This window comes from Pinus tabuliformis, chromosome 7 (assembly GCF_031772625.1).
Source record: "Pinus tabuliformis cultivar Carrire ecotype Pingquan chromosome 7, CPIR1, whole genome shotgun sequence".
Classification (NCBI taxonomy): Eukaryota; Viridiplantae; Streptophyta; class Pinopsida; order Pinales; family Pinaceae; genus Pinus; species Pinus tabuliformis.
In genome coordinates, this window is record NC_142293.1 from 840522902 (window position 1) to 840544027 (window position 21126).

At 36.3% G+C, this 21126-nt stretch overlaps 1 protein-coding gene across 4 annotated transcripts; it reads right to left on the reverse strand.

The window, feature by feature from the left end:
* Positions 1–638: 638 nt before the first annotated feature.
* On the reverse strand, positions 639–20839 carry LOC149250240 (Helicase protein with RING/U-box domain-containing protein). Of its 4 annotated transcripts, none has more exons than XM_089458983.1 (17): positions 20626–20839; positions 19259–19348; positions 17541–18898; positions 16851–16973; positions 16677–16750; positions 10312–10384; positions 10020–10166; positions 9806–9891; positions 9310–9379; positions 8640–8774; positions 8297–8527; positions 3132–3236; positions 2544–2636; positions 2398–2457; positions 2134–2222; positions 1140–1220; positions 639–1027 (listed from the first exon to the last, which is right to left on the reverse strand). In XM_089458983.1, exons 1-17 carry the CDS (start codon positions 20669–20671, stop codon positions 955–957), a joined length of 2934 nt encoding a protein of 977 aa, XP_089315109.1. In that variant the 5' UTR covers positions 20672–20839; the 3' UTR covers positions 639–954. The 4 variants fall into 4 exon arrangements, with proteins under 4 accessions (XP_089315109.1, XP_089315107.1, XP_089315108.1 ...); XM_089458981.1 differs by having other exon boundaries at positions 19166–19348; XM_089458982.1 differs by having other exon boundaries at positions 19166–19348; positions 20604–20827.
* Between the last annotated feature and the right edge of the window lie 287 nt (positions 20840–21126).

The following is a 21126-nucleotide window of genomic DNA, read 5'->3' on the forward strand; positions in this document are numbered from 1 at the left end:
TTATATGAACCATAGGCTAAGCATACACAGATCACTTTTGCTTAGAAACTTAAAATTACACAATATTTTCACTCCCTACCTATACTAACTATCCATGCTCACTTATAGTACTCATTTCCATCTTTATTCAAAGCTCTGAATTCAAAACCTAATTTTTCCTTCTTCGAACTATGAAGCTACCCTAATCATTCCACTATTATTATGATCCTTGCAAAGTGGATTGTTTTGATCCTTGACAGTTTTATGTTACTTTAAGCTATTGGACTTTTATTGATAGACAAAAAAAAATGAAGGAAATCATTACGAGTTAACATAAGAAAATCACAATCCATCTGATAATATATTGAGAGCAGGAAAACCAATAAATTGACAGGAGTGTTAAGTTCCTCTTCATCTAAGCCTTCTACAATAATACCACAAGAACTGGGTAGCCTAAGTTTATAATATCCATTATGATCTAAAACAATGATACCGCAAGCACTATTACACTATTAATACTGCAAAGAGCAAGTTTATTCAAGCCATAGCAATGCACAATTACAAAATGATAAACCAAGCAGTCTATTTAAATGGCTATTTAGTTATTTAACAATTTCAAGTTGACAAACTTTATGAATGGCGCAGTGCAATAAAACAACTTAGAAATACGAATGAAATTTTCTTTTCTCTGGTAACTTCTATGGCATTACAAAGAGGGTGGGTATTAAGAGCTAAACCCCTCCAATAGCAAGAGCCCTCGTTCTGACATACAATTTTCCCTTCCAGTAGTATATACTATATTTAAGAGTCAATATAGCTTTCCTCCAAACTTTTAATTCCTGCTTAGTCTCTTCTATAATATATACAAAATTTGACCATACAAATGGTAGGTTTTGATGACTCAAAATGCTCCTTCCCAACTAAGTCTTCCGAATTCATTACAAGGCACTTATTTCATCCTGTTTAATTTGTTGCCTAGTTTGTGAATAAGAACCTGAGATCATCTTCTGTTAACCTTCCGAGGGCCTCGGAAGAACCTCCTACAGTGCTGCATTCCAAAGCAGTAAAACATGATAATTTATTTAGTGACTCCCCACATATTGCAATTACTCTAAAACATGTCAAGACTTGCAGAAACAACTGCTGAATATAATTCTTACCCTTCAAAAACGAGTTGCTTCTTCTCCTGTAATCTAAGAATTCTTTCTTCAATTGTATTTGCAATGACGAACCTTACAACCCTGAAGATTATATGAACAGGATTTAACATAGTCAGTCATGGTATTAAAAGACTAGTTAATTGAACAAATAATAAACTTTCTGATTATAGATGGAACAGAATGCATTTCAAAAAAGTTTTCAAGGGCAGCCTCTAAAAACTCTGCAAAGGGGCCAATTGCAAACGAATGTATTTCAACAACGTTTATTATGACAGACCTTTAAAAATTCCGCAGATGGGCCAAGAATTAAGCAAATTGGCTTAAGGAAACTATACAGATTGAATATCAACAAAACAAAATATCGAAGTTTAGGTCAATGTTTGTAATCCTGACTTGGTCCACAAGAGTTCCATGTTATGGCACCCAAATGGTTATCTTGGAATCCTATATTTCTCAGTTTATGAAGCTCAGATGAGGCTTTGGAAACCTAAAACTAAGCTGCTTCCAAAGCAACTTAATAGCAATGTATCAAAAACCTACGGTGTACTGATTAATTAGCAACTTACTGTTGCATGAATACCATTATTGCATTTTGATAAGCCTCTTCAGAATATCAAAAGTTGATGTTTTGACCTAATCATATATATTCTCTACGAACTTTTAATATCTCGATTCTCAGGTAACAAGCAAGTTTTTATAAAAATCTAACTCTGTGGAATGTATATGTAGCCATTTAATTAACAATGGTCCAAAATAAAATGCCAAGAAACAGAAACGGTGGTCCAAGTATACCTCTGTCTATAATGCACTAATAGTGTACGTTAGCTGCTTCAAATAGCCAACAATATAAACTAAAACTACCACAGTGGTATTACAAAATGTAGATATGAGCATGGTTTCCATTTTATGGTTTATTATTCCAGGGCAACAGAAGGAACCAAACCAAGCCAAAGATATAGTAATACGAAAACTGGCTAGAATGAAAATAAAGTACCTGATTGGTTTATACTGTCCAAGCCGATGAATCCGATCCTGGGCCTGCTGTTCCACTGCTGGATTCCACCAAGGATCCATCAAAAATACCTAAAGATGATGCAGATAAAATTGTATCTTAGATCAAAAATTGCACTTGCCTATTTGCTGGGCACCTTGTGAAATTGAAAAGGATACAATAACAAACAAGAAATTTATTGTCTTCAGCAGAAAAGGATCAAACATACAAGAGCAAAATAGAATACCAGACTGGGAGGGTCCTTACATGAGAAGCTACCGTCAAATTAAGAGCCACACCTCCTGCCTTCAAACTCATCAGGAAAACCTATGAGACAGATAAATGTTACCACCGCAATCATAAATAGATCAAAAATCAGAATTTTTGGAGATAAAAGGCAACAAAGGAAATACCTTACAATCTGGATCATTTGTAAACTTTTCAATTGTTTGATCTCTCGCCTGAATACTCATATTTCCAGTCAGTTGAGTGCATTTCACCCCTGACTGCATCATTTGACATATACTTATGTTCAAGCATTTTCTATTGACATAAAGAAAAATCCACGAACTTTTACTGAAAGACCTTTAAAAGCATAATGTCAGTCACACCGCAGATTAAGAAAATGCACGCCTACCCCAAAGAAAACAAAGGTATGGAAACAATGCAATGGCAACATAGAAAAACAAAACATTGTTAAACCTGACAATAGTTCATGAAATATTCAACACGGGAAAGATGAGATTAGAGATCAATAAGATTTAAAAGAAAATAAAAAACAAAACAAAAAAACAAAAAACAAAAAACTACTGAAAATTTTTCAAATATTAATGCAATATGTTTTCACTTTAAATCATTGCAGTCAACAATTGACTTTTGGGTAATACTACAGTTAACTCGATCAATGACAATAGAAAAAAGCAACAATGTTTTTGAAAACCGAGTATTTTTCCACGATGTTTTAAAATAATGCTTAAAAGTTATGTATAGAGAGAGTATACCTTCTGTAGAGAAAAAGCAATCAAATCCAAAAATGATGTAAACTGGCTAAAGACTATTGCCTTTGCAGCAGCATCCTTCTGTGCCATCAATGCAATCTCTTCCCTCTGAAGAAATAAACCTCTGTAAGTTCCCTTATCCTTTAAGTGTGAACAAAAGAATCCAGAATCAAGGCAACCAACATCATCCAAAGCAACAAAACGTACATAATTCCTAAATTGAAACTTAACAGGGATTATACACAAAATTGTTCAAGTAGTGTTTCTACAACAACAAAAAAATAGCCAAAATTACTTAATAAATATGTACCAAACACCCCTTCTAGATAAAGAAAATAAAAATCTTTTTGAGAACATTTTAAACATAGGTGATATTAAAGAGCTCAAGCCTATCAATGAGTTGAACCAATTAACTATAGTTGTCCAAATCATAGTTTTAAAAATCAGAACCAGTCTTTGAACCAGCCACCTATCAAACCAGGTTTCGAAATTGATTCAATGAACCAGTTTTTTTTAAATTAATGAAATAGTTAATTATTAATGAAAAAAAAAAAGATTCCAAACCACTAGGGACGAAATATGTAAAGTTTGTTCATCTATATACCATGTAAGGGTGAATATATCAAAAGAGCACCCAGTACAAACAAATCAGGAAAAGAATACATAATTAATGACTTATGAGGCTGTAAATGGCCTCTAGAGTCCAAAAACCATGCTACAAGATATTAGGTCACTAGCCTACTACAAACCATTCATCAACATGATCACTCATCAAACTCATCACCACTACTGGATCATCAACACGAGCTACATAAACATCATCTGGCTCAAAGTCTTCAAAATCCTCAGATTCCTCAAACTTATAATATGGTAGAAATTGGAAAAGCTTAACATGCCTAACCAATGATTTTGGTTTGAGTGAAGAGTTCACCTCCTCAACCTTATAATATGGTAGAAAAAGCCTTACATGCTTATCCAATTACTTTGGTTTGAGTGAAGAGTGCATTTTTGTTAAAGCCATGGCAAAGGAGCTCAACAATCAATACCACCAACATTAGAGGATTTCAATGTGATCTTGATAAAATGCCAATCCTAATATCCTGAAAAATATTAATTCTGCTGAAATTTTGAGTGGGATATGAAATTCTACTTTCTCCATATCAAGTCCGATAAGGATGGAACTACTCTCAAACATCCTGAAACAATTAATGGTTATGTTAAAAATTTAAGTATTTGAATTAAGAAATTAACATTACTATTGATTGTCACATTGCTAAGGTGCAGTTAGGGTTTTTGTTTAGGTTTAGAGTTTAGGAGGGGGGGTTGGCTTTATATCCAAGGGGAGCTATTTTGGGAGGGAAACAGTCCCTGATTTCCTCCAAAACCACCTCAAAAACCAGTATTGTGAGTCCCAGACTCCCTCTGTGCGTGTGAGATCTGATCGACCAATTAGGGTCTGTTTGTCCCAGTTTGGACCAAGTACAAACTGACCCTCCAATCCAATCAACTGGCCAAATCAAAATCGCACCCAATCCAGCCAGTTGATTCGACCAGTTCTAGTTCAGACCTTGCCAGATTTTAAAACTATGGTTCAAATACTGGAAAATAAATACAACCCCCAATAAGGCCCCTGCAGAGAATTGATGGAGGTCGTGAAATGACAATAGTAAATAGAAACTTCATCAAAATACAGTGATATCTGAACATACCTGAGATTTAAGTCAGAAATATGACATCTAACATATACAGTTATAAGACATTTAAGTCTCCCATTTTCTTTCCCATGGGTGTGTGATCTAGCAGCAAATAGCAAGACCATCAGAATTGAATTAAAACAGACCTGAGTTCAAACTCCCAAAACCAGTACAGATGAGGCCAGGTGCAAGTCCTGGGTGACCTTGACCATTGTTACAAAGAGCATCCCCGAAGGCCAACTCCCTCTCGAAATAACACTCCAAATAAGAACATCCAAGTGACACCCCTAGGAGCACACTCTTGACTATTTTGAGAAGCTCCTTGCCATTTTCAGAGTGTGGTCACTCCCAAGGCACTCCCTGGAGTTGCCACCACGCTTCTTGGACACTCCCATGCATTAGTGGAAAAATACTTTTAGTTGGAGGTGGGACCTAGGGTATGTTTAGAAACTTTAGAGATTAGGCAAAAGCGAGAATGAGAATAGATGAACTCCCCCTCTCTTTTCCTCGTTCTTTCATCTTTGTTTGCTTGAGCTTAAAGTCGTCAGCTTTGTGACTTTGTCATCTTGCAAAATTTTGAGAGCAGATTTGTAAGAGCTTGGAGGAGAAAACAAACACAAACGACAAGCCCAAACCCCAACTCCCTCCTTTCTTTTTGTTGTTTGTTTGTGGTTTTTTTACCAATGTTACATTTAGCATTATCAGCAATTTATCGCCGAGGATCCAAAATTTAAATTATCAGCAACATCAGGGAAAATATTGTAAATTATCAGAAACTTTAAAAAATACAAAAATAATCATTTTTTCAATTTTTTAACTTCTAAAGCAACATCAAGCAAACACATTGCTACATAAATATGAAAATTAAATTGATATATAAGATGTCAAGCAGTACATCAGACATCGATATGAAATATGATATTTCTCTTAATTCATAAGATTTGACAAAATTATACAAATCACATTGAAACAAAAATAAATGTATCTCATGAGATGTATCATGGAAATGAAAACAACAGATTTCCCCTTGTTTGCTTAATGGAAAATGGTCACAACATCCTCAATAATGTTATCATAGATCAAAAATGGACCAAAAGATTGTTCAACCAAAAAATATATAAAATATGCAAATTTTGAAAATAACATATAATTCATGTGCATCCATATGAATCCAAACTAATATACACAAATATGCAAAGTGTCTCGTGTATATAGCAAGGGTGCATATAACCAAAATAGCACTGAATGCAATCCATCTTTGAATCAAAATACATCAACAAAGAGACTCTAAATGGCTTCTAGAGTCCAAAAGAAAATCATGCTACAGCAAATAATTGCATAACATCAAAAATCATTGCCTATATAGGGATCCTCCTCATTAAGATCACCCTCTAAGCATTAAAACGAGATAGAAAAAGCTTATCATACCTAATTAGTAATTTTGCTTGAGTAAAGTGTATTTTTTTACTAGGGTCGTGATGGAAGAGTTCAACAATCAATGGCACCAACACTGAGGTACATAGGGGGCTTTGGTGCTTTTGATTAAATGTCAATTCTGTATCCTCATACATCACAAAATTCCAGTAGAAATATTGTTATCCTACCAATCTTGAAATCATAAAAACTATTAAGTGTATTGAATGTTGAATGGGATCCAAAATTCTACTTTCTCCAATATGAAATCCAACGACCATTAACTATTTGGGTATGTATCTCATGGGAAAGGAAAACAATAGATTTCCCCTTGTTTGCTTCAAAGAAAATAGTCATAATATCCTCAGAGCTTGGTCTCTGTTCATTATAACTTGTGATTATTTTCCCATAAATGTGAGGAAGCAAAGATGGATAAAAACTTGAAGACTCAAGATAACAATCCTAAGGACTCAAGGGGATAATTTGGAGGATGGAGTGTTTGGTCTTAGAGCAATTAAAGAATGTTCTTATGGATGATGATCATGATGATTATGATGATGGTCCCCATGTGCATGAATCCAACTAAAGCAATAGGGGCTTCATCTTCAGTTTCACTTTCATCCTTCTGAACAATTTCATCCTACTTCGGCTCCATTACCACCAAATGGAGGGCCATGCAACAAACCTAATGTTGTGAGGAGGAAGGAATAGAAGATAGGAACCATTGATATTAGAATAATTGTTTCTCCTTGCACTTTACTTTTCATATATGACATATTCATAATATTTAACAACTAGCTCAGTTTAGTGTTTTGTACCTTTTGGTCTTCATACTTCATTGTGCAAATGGCCCATTTCATAAACATAACTATTTGGTCATGTTGACAATTGTTGGATAAGCCTATTTCACTCCATAAGTTAGTGGTCTACTTTCTATTATATGGCATACAAATTTGTATGTTTGTTTGTAATTGTTAGAACCTAGATGGTCAATGCTTGAATGATGTAATCATTAATGTATTGTGGATGCCATTTATATCTTCATTAATGCATAAATATGCATGTTTTCATATATTTTGCAACTAATTTGGCATATTGTATAATTTGGCATATTGTATGTTCTTTTTAATATAAATGCAATATAATATATAAAAAAGACACTCGCTAAACAATCTGCTCCCAAGATTGTTTGGAAAATGACGTTCCTACTCCCATTTCTCTTCCTGTTCCATGTCACACTGTAGAAAGATTGAGCTTGGCAGCACAGTTATGCCCCTCGTAACACAACAACTTAGTCAAAGGGACCACTCTAAGATTCTATAAGCAATATTTCCCTAAAGAAATCTCCCACTATCTAAAAACTAAAGGATAATCCCCAATTGTTTCTTACACCTTAGTCAAGTACAATGATTGCATAAATGCATCCATTAACTTAAACAAATTTACAAGTTAAAGTTTTCCTTAATCCTCCATTAAATGTAAATCCATATAAAGACAGTTGCGAGGAGGCCCTGAATCATCCTTGCCCTTAATGTAACATATAGCATTCAATCCCAATGGCTTAGTCAACTAGTCATCACCAATGTTGCTAGGAATTTTGCTAGTTCCATACTAACAAGTGGATGATTTGAACGCCCTAGGTGACTCACACTTGTCTACACTAATGAGTTAACTAGGGATGCCATTGATGAATGTGAGGAAGCATACACTAATGAGTTTACTAGGGATGCCATTGATGAATGTGAGGAAGCATCCATTAGATGTCCCCACACGATTTGTCTACTCCTGATAGCCTAATTGGTTTATAGCATGTGCCATTCCAATGACAATAAATGCAAGATATAAAACCACAAATATATGATACCTAGGACTGATATCTTTGATGTGTAATCATTTCAACTACAAAGAACTTATATTAAATATAAAAATAGGACTCAAAAGGAAGAAGCCTGCCACAAATAAAGATAAAAAAATAAGTTGCAAGACCCAAAAGAAAAGACAAAGCAGTATATGATAAAATATACTTAAACAGCAGATAATTAGGAAAAACCCATCACATACCAAGGCATCAATCTTCGTGCTGGTTTGAAATTCATCAAGATTTATTTTACTCAAAATACTCGAGCGCCTATAACCCTTGATCTTGTTTGTGTTCTCCTGGTTATTTGCATTCCTTCTCCCCGTTAAGTCAATTGTGAGAGGTGTTGAACAAGATGGGCATGAAGACTGTCCAGAAGTTGAGGTATATTCTTCTATACAACCTCTGCAGAATGTGTGTCCACATGATGCACTCTGTTACACATCAAAAGACGAAACAAACATTATGCATTTTATAATCAATAAGAGAAGCAATTGTTGTGCTTCAAATTCAGGCATTCCACAACACATGGAAATGATTACTTACAACTGGATCATCGCATTGATCATTACAGAGACTGCAAACATTTTTTGCTGTAGATGAATCAAATGTGTTGTTCTGACCATTTGCAAGTGACATGGAAGTTTTAGAATAAACCACCAGGTATGGATGATCTACTGCCTGGAACCAAAGTCAACAAATACATGAAACACTTTCAGCAGAGCTCAAAACTGCCTAGGTCATAAAAGCATAGAATTGTATTCTCAAGTACTGGAACAGACTGCCGAGAAAATCCAGTAGATCAATTGAATGCCAATTGCAGAAATTACCAGCTTCAACTTACAGAAATTAATCTAATTTATAAGCAAGAACACTTGAAGATGCTAAACATCGTTGAATACATATGACATATCTCATCTCATTATCAAAACCACCGCAATCTAGGACAAATTGTTTCTAAAGCTTAAACTCAAATTTGCAATAAGAAGCGTATATTTCCTAAAAACTTAACCTATATGCTGCTATGATTTTTCACCAAACCTCATTTTCACCTTAGCGACTCAATATATCTTAAGCACCAATATTAATGTATCTGCAACAGAAATTTTATGTATGACATAATAACCACTTAATTTAGGATGTATATATCTTTGCAAATGATCCATCTCTCTATATCAGCTCTAGTTTTGGGTACCAAAGAATTGACGAATAGTACCTGGCGCAATCTTGTGAGCAGATCAAAGATATGAGCATAATTGTTAAGTAGTGTTCCCGCAGTTATATATCTGCAGGTAACAAATAGAAAGTAAAAACACTTACATAAGGATATCAAAGTTCGTTAAATGGATTGTCCAAGGTCAAAGATATCCCCAGTAGCACTCAGTTAATAATACATATACATAATTAACATACAGCTACACTAGTAACAACTGCTTTACAAGGGAAAGTGGCAGCTCCCAAGAAATCATAAAAAATGCCATCCAATATTTTCTATATCTATTGCCAAAACAGAACAGCTAAATGCAACATTCATTAAATGAAATGCCATATCTCATGGTGACAAAACCTCTGCTAGAAACCAGCTTCTATAGAAAAACAACTAACATATAAAAAACCCTAACTAACAAGCAAGCATAAAGCCAAATTTGCATTGAACTCATTCAAATACATCACTATACTTGAAAGAATTAGTGTAAGGCATAGCTACGTACGTGTTAAACTGTGATTGACTTTGCGTATATAAAGCTTGGTAAAAGTCCTCTTCTCTTGCATCAAACGCATCCCGTCTTAGAAATGCCTGCCATGGATATTGGTCAATGTATGTATACGTCAATATTTAATAATTTATTAAGTCATCAACACATAAGGATGACATACTATGAAATTAAAAACACAATCCTAAGATTACAGGTACGAAAAACTCACTACTCTGGGAGGAAGGGCAAGATCTGCTGCCCGTTCATACTTGGTACGCCTTAAAACTATGCTATCTAGAACTTTGTACTTGAGCAAAATCAGAGCCTGACGACCTTCATATTTGTAGCCCCATTTCTTTATCGGATTTGCAACATACTAGAACATTGGCATGTGCAATCTGCAAATTAGAATCTCTAAAGAAAAAGACTTGACCGGAAATAAGATGCTAGCACAGACAAAGGAACTACAATCAAGGTCCGACTACAAGAGGAAATATGGGATGATTCCTCTTGAATTATACCTTATTCCACCAGCAAAAATGGTGTAGTGGTGAATGACCACAATGATCACATTTCCGCCAATGCTTCCCAAAGCTGCCACATGACATGTAAACTCTCTTTACTTCATGGTTACATATCAACACCTTACATACGCAGTTGGGAAAAGTAGGTTAAAAAATAATAACCAATGTTACAAACATCGTGTGGGCAAACATATCACCGAGGGCCTGGTAAATAACTTATCAGCAACATTGAGGAAAAGACTGAAAAAATTAACAAACTTAAAAGCTATTAAAGATACCCCTCCCTTCAGCCCTGTTATGGGCAAATGTAATAGTCACTGACACCTTTGTTCTCAATTCCCTGTTTTCCCTCTTCAAACTGATCAAAAAATTCTCAAAAAATCCAAAAATTCTCTTGACCCAGCTGACATTTTCCATTTTCAGGCAATATATTTTCAAATATCCTGATATATTCAGAATTGGGAAAAAAAATCCTAATCTTCTCCAATGATATTATCGCCAAGCTGAGAGAATCGCTATGTATCACAACATTGACAATATCAAGGCTGCTTGGGAGCGGGAGCAGGAGTGGGAGTGGGGAGAAACAATTTCAGCCCTGTTATGGGCAAATGTAATAGTCACTGACACCTTTGTTCTCAATTCCCTGTTTTCCCTCTTCAAACTGATCAAAAAAGTCTCAAAAAATCCAAAAATTCTCTTGACCCAGCTGACATTTCCATTTTCAGGCAATATATTTTCAAAATATCCTGATATATTCAGAATTGGAAAAAAAATCCTAATCTTCTCCAATGATATTATCGCCAAGCTGAGAGAATCACTATGTATCACAACATTGACAATATCAAGGCTGCTTGGGAGCGGGAGTGGGAGTGGGAGTGGGGAGCAACAATTTCAAAAGCTCCCGGGTCAGGAGCAAATCGGGAGCGAATTTTTATATAATATATATTTTTACATATTTTGATGCATACATGTCAACAAAATCATGTAGAATGATGAATTAGATATAAAAAAACATAAAAACATGGATTGAACCATATAACACCAATCATCTAGAAGTTATAATCTTCATCAACCACGTCCACAAGTTAGTAACATACAACATATCAAGTCTCATGATTCATCAATATTACAGTTTCAAACTTTCAAAATTCAATATATAACACATTTATAATCATTGATCACTAAAGTTGTACTTGTAGTTGTAACCATTACGATTACCAAGTAACCAAACTATAACAAAGAATATCTAACATGAAATGAAATGTTTCAACTTTCACGAAGCATCATATTCATAATTCATTACCAATGAGTTATATTTGTCAACTACAAACTTCAAACTTAAATTGTCACATATTGTTTATAAAAAATATCATAATAAATATGAAAGAGTCGACGGTTATAAAAACTACTAGAAAAGACAAGTAAATCTATTATCTACTGCTTCATGTGGTCCTTGCCACAAGAAATGTCTAATTTCTGAGAAACTCGTGGTGGTATACTAGGAGTCTCCTCCTGCATAGTCGGACGACCATGTCCAAAACCAAAACCAGAAGGCACATGATCTCCACGTAAGGATGTAGATGTTGATGAAGGTGGCGGCAACAAAGGCAAAGATTGTGGAACTCGAGCACTATTACTGGATGATGGGGGTGGCATGGCTTACTATTGTGGCTTTATCATCATCTTTCAAAAGTTTTGTTTCCATTTCTTCTAGATGTAGAGCTCCATCCTCCAAATTATCTTCCTCTGATTTGTCGTCCCAATATATATTTGATGTATCATCACGAACCCTCTCACAATAATGTGTCAACAACCTCAAGTTGTAGTGCATATAAACCAAGCTTTCTACCCAGTTTTCATTGAGGTTGGTTCTTCTCACATTATAGGTGCTCTAACACCTCTGCAGAAAAAAGTATTCTCAACCTGTGAAAGCACTTTATTTGCCAATTTTTCCAAGTCCCTAGCCACCATACATGTCCCATCATGTGACAGCATCAAAATTGTCCCTATCTTCCATTGCATGCAAAGAACCAAACACTCCAGTGCTAGTGAAGTATTTGCCTAATTCAAGATGCAATCTAACAAACTCCTCTCTGTCAAGGACCAGCTTGTCTAATGTTGTCATATACTCATTTTGAACCTCTGGATTTGTATGAGGTTTGGTCCTAACCCCCCCACCAGGTGCAGGTTTGCCCAACCAAGATGGAGAGTAGTATTTTGGCATAGGGAAATACACGAAGGCATGTAGTGGAACATTAAGTTTATCCCACCATGCACACACAAAATTGTGAATAATATCATACAAGTCGGGATCTTTTTGCTAAACAATATCTTTAATTTGCCTTAACATGTTATCCATCTGCTTATACACCTCCCCAATCACTGGTGCATATGTATCTACAAAACAAATCATGTTATAAATGGGCTTGGTGTATTGTAAAACATCCCTCACACGTGCCCAAAACAGACCATTAAGAGCGGTCTCCTCCACCTCTTCAAAACCTTGTCTGTCAGGTGCAGATAGAGCCTTGTCCTTTAATACCTGCCAATGTTGACTTGATACCATGCTAGCCAATGACTCTCTTACCTTCAAAAGGCGCCTGAAGGTGAGGTAATACCTAGCAAATCTAGTCTTCACAATCTTCGATAGCTCCAACCTTGAGCGACAGAAAAAAATCCCATGGGTATTGCTAAGATTGGTAATAAATTTTATCATTCTCTTACCTCTCTTGTACAAATCACCAATCCATCTGTATTGAGGTTGTTTGTTCTTAATAATATCATGCATCAAAAGGTTCATTGTGTGAACCAAACACCCAGACCAAAATATGTTGGGGTATTTATCCTCAATGATTGCTCCCGTTGCCTTAGAATTAGAAGCATTATCAGTGATAACTTGGATGACATTGTATGGCCCAATACTTTCAATTGTTTTAAGTAATGGTTCTGCCATGTTGATGTCGGTCTTGAACTTTTATGAGTAATCATATGTTGAAAGGAAGATTGCACCACTAGCAGACACACCAAGAACACTTATCAATGGCTTGCCTTTTACATTTGTCCAACCATCAAATACAATAGATACCCCATAGTCATTCTAAGAATTTGTCATTTTGACCAAAGCATGTGTTATTTTGGCTTTTTCATGGTCAAGTCCCACGGTTCTAGCCTTGTCATACCTAGGGTTTTTGTATCCTTTGGGGGCATCATTGATGTTGCCAACCATTTCATGCCAATAAGGTGAGCGAAGAACTTTGAATGGTATCCCACATGCATAGAGAAACAAGTAAATTTTTGCATCCACATCATTCTTACACCCTTGATCAAGGAAATTTGATATGGTTCTATGCCTTAAAGGTATGTTTGTACTTGTGCCTCCAAATCCACTGCCATGGGTGGGATGTTGATGGAGTCCTTAGTCTATGTGATTGTGGGCTAGTGGTGTCATGTTCAAAGTCACCCTTTGACCTTTTAGATTTAAATTGGGCTTCCTCCTCTTCCCTTATGTATTTTGGCTCTTTGTTGATGTGACACACTTCCACAAGTTTTGATTCCTATTTGTCTATTTCCATCCCAAGCCATTTCCCCACAGAGATGCTTTCTGGCACGGGTGTATGAACCTGTGCAAGTGTTTTTGCAATCGAGGCATGTAAATTTAGTTGTTCCACCCTCTTTCACTCCTGAAAGCTTAGTAACATATTTCCACAAGAGGGTTTGGTCTACTTTGGTTTTTTTGCCCTCATCATCTCCACTCTCATTATCCTCCTCTTCCTCTTGGTACTCCTCTCTAGGGTTTTCAAATCCACCACTACCCACTTTGTCATCCTCCTCATCACTCCTACTCCCCAACACCATCATAGCAAAAAAAGGAACCAACATCAACAGAATGCCAAACCCCATAGCCATGATGTTTGAAGTTTTGAAGTTTGGTGGAGTTATAAACTTATAGTTTCTTGACTCTTGTCTGCAATAAAATGGAGGAATGGGTTTGGGAAAGAGAGAAAAGAAAATCTTTCATTTAATAATGAACATATAAAAAACACAAATGCTACATGCAAAAATGAAAAGAATGGGATTAGAGTCTGGACCCTACCTCTTTGGCTCTCCAATGGTGCCTTCAATCCCAAGCTCCAATCTCCATTTCAAACTCCTCAAGCTCCCAACCTTGCTCCTTTAAATCTTCCTCTCAATCTTTCTCTCAAGCCCTCTCTTGCTCTCTCTTACTCTCAACACAAAGCAAATGGTGCATTTGTGGGAGGGGAGGAGAATTTTATTTCTTTTGGCCCCTCCTCCCCTCCCTCCAAAAAAATTTCCAACCCCGACCCGCACCCATGGGGAGCTACTTTTTTAAGTAAGGAGCGATCGCTCCCTCACTGCTCTAGACTTAAAAAATTTGCTCTAAGAGCGAACGGGAGCGGGAGTGACTGCTCCCGGACCACTCTGACGTTTGCTCCCGAAAAACCAGGGAGCGGTTTCTTTTAAGGGAATGTGCTCCCGAGGTCGCTCTAGATCCGCTCCCGAGTGGGGCACGCTTCGAGAGCGAATTTAGGGGGGGTGCCACTCCCCCATAGCCTTGGACAATATATCGCCAATATTTGCAACAACACGGAGAACATCTTCAATCCTGTGAAATAAATTGTATCTAAGAGGAGCGGTGGACATACATAAACCATTTACCATGAATCCACCAGCATAGTAATATATATCAAAATAAACATGAACTTCAATTAATCATGTCAATATTTTAGAAGATAAATTGAGTGAAAGGCAATGTCCACGATCCCACACCACTGGACACCTCAATAATTGAAACTGTGTTAAAATTTTATATAAAAAGAGTGAAATAAGGCAAAGCCCGCTCCGACTGGACTCAAGGTAAGCAACACATATGATCAAGAATTAGTGATCGAGTATCATTTGAACACTACAATGCTAGAAAACCATTCACCTTTATTGTAGGGATTCAAAATATGGTACGGTAGCAGTTTATTATTGGATTCATAATATGGTACCATTGCAGCTTACTATGGGGTTCAATATATAGTCAAGAATTAGTGATGAAGTATCACATGAACAACAGTGCCAGAAAATCATTCACCTTTACTGGAAGGATTCAAAATATGGTACGGTAGCAGCTTATTATAGAATTCAAAATATAGTACTGTGGCAGATTGTTATGGAGTTCAAAATATGGCACATGACCATCTTTCCCAAAAAATGATTAAACTAGAGTAGATGCAGACCTTATTATAGTCAGACAACCAACTGAACGCAAGAACAACTTAGAAGGAAGTATTCCCAACTTTACATGGGACTGCTAGGCATTCAAACAAATCAAAACCTTAAGACATGACCAATCTTAGCAATTTAAATTTTATATAGAGTTCCTGGTGTGCCCTTCAGATCATCTGAAGAACAATCTGAAGTACTGTTAGCTCTTTAAATCTCATTTTGCATTTTCTCTCTTCAGATTTGTGTAAGTTTCAACTATATGTGTCCATCTTGTGTATACTATGTACACATTCTATAAATGGTACCAGTATAACCTTTACAGGCAGTTTTACATTTGAATAAATGACAACAGAATGTTGTGCACACATAACTAAAAATATCAAGTGGCAATAGTAGCCAAAAAAAATCCTTGATTCAAGGAGAGAATTGTACAAAACAAAATTCCATAATAAAAGTGAAAGGTAAATTGCTCCATTGTTCCAATATCTAGATTTCAAAAAGTAATCTTTCCTCTATTCAAAAAATGAACCCAAACTAGTGATTCATATATTTGAAGGGAAACACAAGTCATCAATATATCAAGCTTTCAAATGTTATCAAATTAACAGACATCAATAGAGAAAATTTCAAAAAGTGCCACTCAAATGAACATAAATAAATACCACCTCGTTCATGTCCATTTTTATTTCCTTCTTCCCACTCCCGGATCAACTCTAGTTATGTTCCAACAGAATCCATCATGTCTAATGCCTTGACAGGGTTATGATAAAAGTTTGTCCTTTCTTGGCAGCTTTTTGGAAGATATATACAAGGCAGTATGAATTCCAACGAACTTAAACGTCTAAATAATGTAAACTACAAACTTAGAGGCTGTCATGATTTTACTTTTTAGGAAAGGTGCACGAAACGTTTTTGTTAAGAAAACATTTGTACATAAAGTGTTTGATAAAATTTTAATTTTTCAGACGGTTGCCATCATTGGCTTTTGAGATAAGACAACTAATTGAAAGCAGTAAAAGCTTTCCAAATGAATTTGAATGTACATAATACTCTTGTAAGGGACTGACTATGACTAAATGGCTTTGATATATAAAGTGAGATCAATAGCTAAGGTAACTGCAGAACCATACCTGTAATCAAGTGATTTGCAGTCGCATTTCTTACAGAAGTAATAGGAGTAAGGATAGATCTCTAAGAACCGAACCTGCAGTTTATTTTTAACTTTATAAGATGCCACCTGACAATAACTGCAAAAAATATATTACTTTCTGTAAATCCACAATTCTTCTTTTGAGAAGACTTACAAGTGAATACAATTCTCCCACACGGTTTTGAAGAGGAGTGCCACTGAGAGCCCACTTGTAAGATGACTGCAATGAGAATACAGCTTTAGCTGTGCTGCATCTTCTATCCTTGATAAAATGGGCCTGCCACTCAGCATTAAATTGAAAGAAATCTGTTATAGAAGGTAAAATCAAAAAGGTTATGTAAAGATACACTCGTGTAAATCTGAATGCCAATGAATTCTTGCAGGTGAGTACAGATCAATTGTACTGGATAAAGCAATGCCATCCCTCCGAAGATAAAAACACTAGAGGAAAGAGCACCGTAGTTAATTGACTAACTCGTTCGTGGACTAAGCCATTGGTAGAATGACTACAATATGCAATGCATACAATCAGTTCATTTAGCACTTGATCAATCACAAATCATAACTCAATGTCTTATGCAATTGGCATAGATCCATCTTGACCCAGATTTGTTAAACACCGGACAGGGTCCAAAAGAGTACAGCTGCAAACCTAACACCGCTTACAAAATCCAGTGTTAAGATAGATTTATGCTGGTGTTTTAATTTGAGACATTGAATGTCTAACTATTTTCCATTTTATATTATTGGCATCAACAAACAGAGAACTTCACTTCAGTGCGATAAACAAACCACTAAACCCATACACTGGCAAAATATCGAAAGGGGAAAATATTATACATACCTCATCCAATATTATTCGATTCCATTTGACTGAATGTAGAATAGAGGACCCTGTGTCAGCTGATGAACCTGAGGCATTGTTGGCAGCCTCTATAGTATCTTCAAAATCGGTATTCACGTTTTTCTTCTTTCTCCATTTCCTTTGACCCTTACCCTCCACATATCCATCGGTCTCTTTCATCTGCGATTTGCATTTCCTCCTGCCAGAAGCCAGTTCGAATTTTTCATCATCTATTGATCTCTTAGACTTTCGTTTCCCCTTCAACTTCTTGTCATGGACATCTGTTTCACTATCAGTATCCGCATTACCTGACTTCCTTTTTGACATTTTTTCATTGGCATTGCTTCCCCCTTTCTTTTTCATTTGTTTGGCTTGCTTTTCAGTTTTCACGGCAGTGGGTCCACAAAAGAAACGGAGGTGGATGGCCAACCGATCTGGATAAAATAATTTAGTACACCATTGACATTTTTCTTTTGCAGGCATCAAATGCTTTCTATGTTCTATCTCAACAATGGAATAAGTAGTCAAAACAAAATCGTATTGAGAAAGCTCGGCCACATCTTTACATCTATTGGCGCCATGATAAACCAAAACTTTAGTGCTTCCTTCAGCAGTGAACCGAGCAATCTCGTTCCTCCATTGAATAACAGCTACCATGGGACAAACAACAAGGGTGCCTTTAACCTGAGGTAGTACCTTGCAATCACTACTAGATGCTCCAACAGTATCTTGCATAATACATGTCTTATCAGGAAGAGATTGACCTAATCGAAGGGCACGACTAGTTAAAACAAGGGAAATTGCTTGTATTGTCTTCCCCATCCCCATTTCATCTGCAAGAATACCACCATTGAATTCAGATTCTTCTTGTTTTAAACTCCAAGCCAACCACTCTTTTTGGAAAGGAAGTAATGGCATTAATAACTCTGGAGGTGGTTCCTTAACATCCACAGGACCTTTATTTTGAACAAGTGCGTCTAAGTCAATCTCTCCATCATTTCCCCAGGGCTTCCACTCATCAAGCTCCTTCTCCCATTTTTCCCAATTCAAGTCAATCTTATCTTCTTTCTTCAGCTGTTTCTTTTTCGCCTTGTCTGCTTTCCGTTTTGAAGATTTATCTATGCTGTTTGGATTTCTTGAGGGGTTTTTCGTTGTCTTCCAGGCCTCATGATCATCTGAGACATCGATGTTCTCATCCCCAATTGGTTGCTCATCAGGAAGGAAATCCGAATCCTCGGTTTCTGATACTAACACCACAGGAACTATTCCAATGCTTGCATTCGATGGTCCATTCCCAACCCTTGGCTTGTTTGGCCTGCTTCTAATTGGCCTGTAAGATTTAGTTGAACAGTGCTCATCTGGGGAGAATAAAACAACAGAGTCAAACACTTTCATATCACTAAATAAAATAAAATATGCATCGCCCTCCTTTCCTTGCAGTTATACAAAGCAATGTAAGCATACATCCTTCAATCAACATTTCATGCTTGAAACAATCACAAATTTTCAATTACATGCTTACAAGATTGGGATCAAGCAATCTTCCCTTATAAATTTGTGCTATAGGATTAAATTCTTTCATCACTGAAAGAAGAATAACAAAGAAATCCTCTTTCAATACATACTGGATATTTCTATTAATAAGCAGAAGCCACTGAACCATTGGAGACCATAACCGGCCAATATAAGCACAAACCCAAACACCCATTTGTCCATACCATGATCACTATCAACGACTTCAACTGGCTCTGAAAGTGCCATGTAACTGTCATCAGCAGCTTCCGGATCCATTTCCAACAGCTTTCTCACTGAATCATTAATGTTTGCAAAACAATACAAATCCATGAATCGTCAATACATCATTAATGTTTGCAAAATAATACAAAACCATGAATCGACAACGAATCAGACAATCGAATAAAACAAGTTACAGCAAAAATGAATATAAGATTTCCTTTGCCACACACCTCTCATTCACATAAAAGTTCTATTTTAAAAAACTGGACAGAAGCAAGGACCAAGGGCAAGTACAGAAACATAGGAAGTGAGTGTTGAATCACAAATGGGGCAAGTGAGTGTTGAATCACAAAAGGGGCAAGTCTGAGCAAGAATTGAACTAGTGACCGAATGAGACGCGTGCAAACAACATTCACCATATTCTAAATTCATCGCTCTGTCACAAACCCATCGTCTATTGTCTTTTAACGAGCTTTAATGCATGAAAACATCCATTCAGCTGCTACAATAAACCCAACTTTTATATATCTTCTCAATGAAATTTCAATACATTAACACATCCTTTTCCTATGCAATAGTAAACCCATTTTTTCTTATCTCTGAATGAAATTTCAATGCAGGATTACATGTTTCAAAGCATCTATGCATCTCATTCATATGCTACAGTAAACCCATCTTCTGTTGAAATTTCAATGCATAAACACATTGCAATCAGCGTAAATACCATATAATAAATGCATCACCCTGTCACAAACCCGCCATCTATTGATTCTTAATGAGCATTCAATGCATGAATAAGTCCATCCAGATGCTATAATAACCAATTTTTACGTCTTCTCAATGAAATTTCAATGCAGGAATACATCTCATTCATATGCAATACCGAATCTATCTTTTCTTTTTTCTGAGTATTGTTAATGAGCATTCAATGCATGAATAAGTCCATCCAGATGCTATAATAACCAATTTTTACGTCTTCTCAATGAAATTTCAATGCATGAATACATCTCATTCATATGCAATACCAAATCTATCTTTTCTTTTTTCTGAGTAAAATTTCAAAAGCATGAACACATGCTATTTCATATGCACAATAAACCCAACTTCTGAAACTTTAATGCTTGGATACATCTCATTCATATGCTACAGTAAATCTATATTTTCCTGAAATTTCAATCCATAAACACATCCAGTCCTTAGCCATAACAGAACCACAAAAAACAAAACCCAGCCCTGCAATGCCAGAGCATTATCCAGTGTTCCACAGTCTTGACTGAGCAAACCACTCATTGCCATCTGAAAAATCAAGAAAATAAAGATGATGACCAATTAAGGAGATGATAGTGACCCTTTTTCTGGCCTTCTTCGGCCGCCGTTCGCCTGGGAGGTTTCATGCTCGCACACAGAAAGAAGAATGTCGACCTCAAAAGCTGCAATGTTGTCCTGCGGCGGAACACAATTGGACAACCCAGTTCCGGAAATAGGATCTGCCTAAGATCTCCCCTATCAATCTGATCAGAGTTTTTGCGAAGCAGAGACAGGTACTATCTGCGCCCTCTACTTTATAATCGATGGCTGTGTCTCGCAATGGCGGGAAGGTCTTGTCGCTTGCCCAATAAAAAACAACCACGTCATCTAGGTTGGCATGTTGGCGGGTTTACTTTTTTATCATGAAAAATGCACTTCGGAAAAAAAGATTTTAAAAAAACACGTATTTTTATATTGCGAATTCATTGGATGTGATACTTTGCACCACGAAAAACGTCAAGATCGCCATTCTAATTAACAGAACCATTTAGTATTATGTATTTTGGCAGAGTTATGTATTTTGGCACATGGGAGAGAAGCG

Excerpts from the sequence above, each read along its gene's own strand:
- LOC149250240 (XM_089458981.1), bottom strand. The coding sequence starts at position 20,671 with ATGAAACCTCCCAGGCGAACGGCGGCCGAAGAAGGCCAGAAAAAGG. Across the intron at positions 19,349-20,625 it reads CGAAGAAGGCCAGAAAAAGG|TGAGAAAGCTGTTGGAAATG; the intron begins GTCACTATCATC and ends TTAATGATTCAG. Across the intron at positions 2,458-2,543 it reads CAAATGATCCAGATTGTAAG|GTTTTCCTGATGAGTTTGAA; the intron begins GTATTTCCTTTG and ends TCTGTCTCATAG.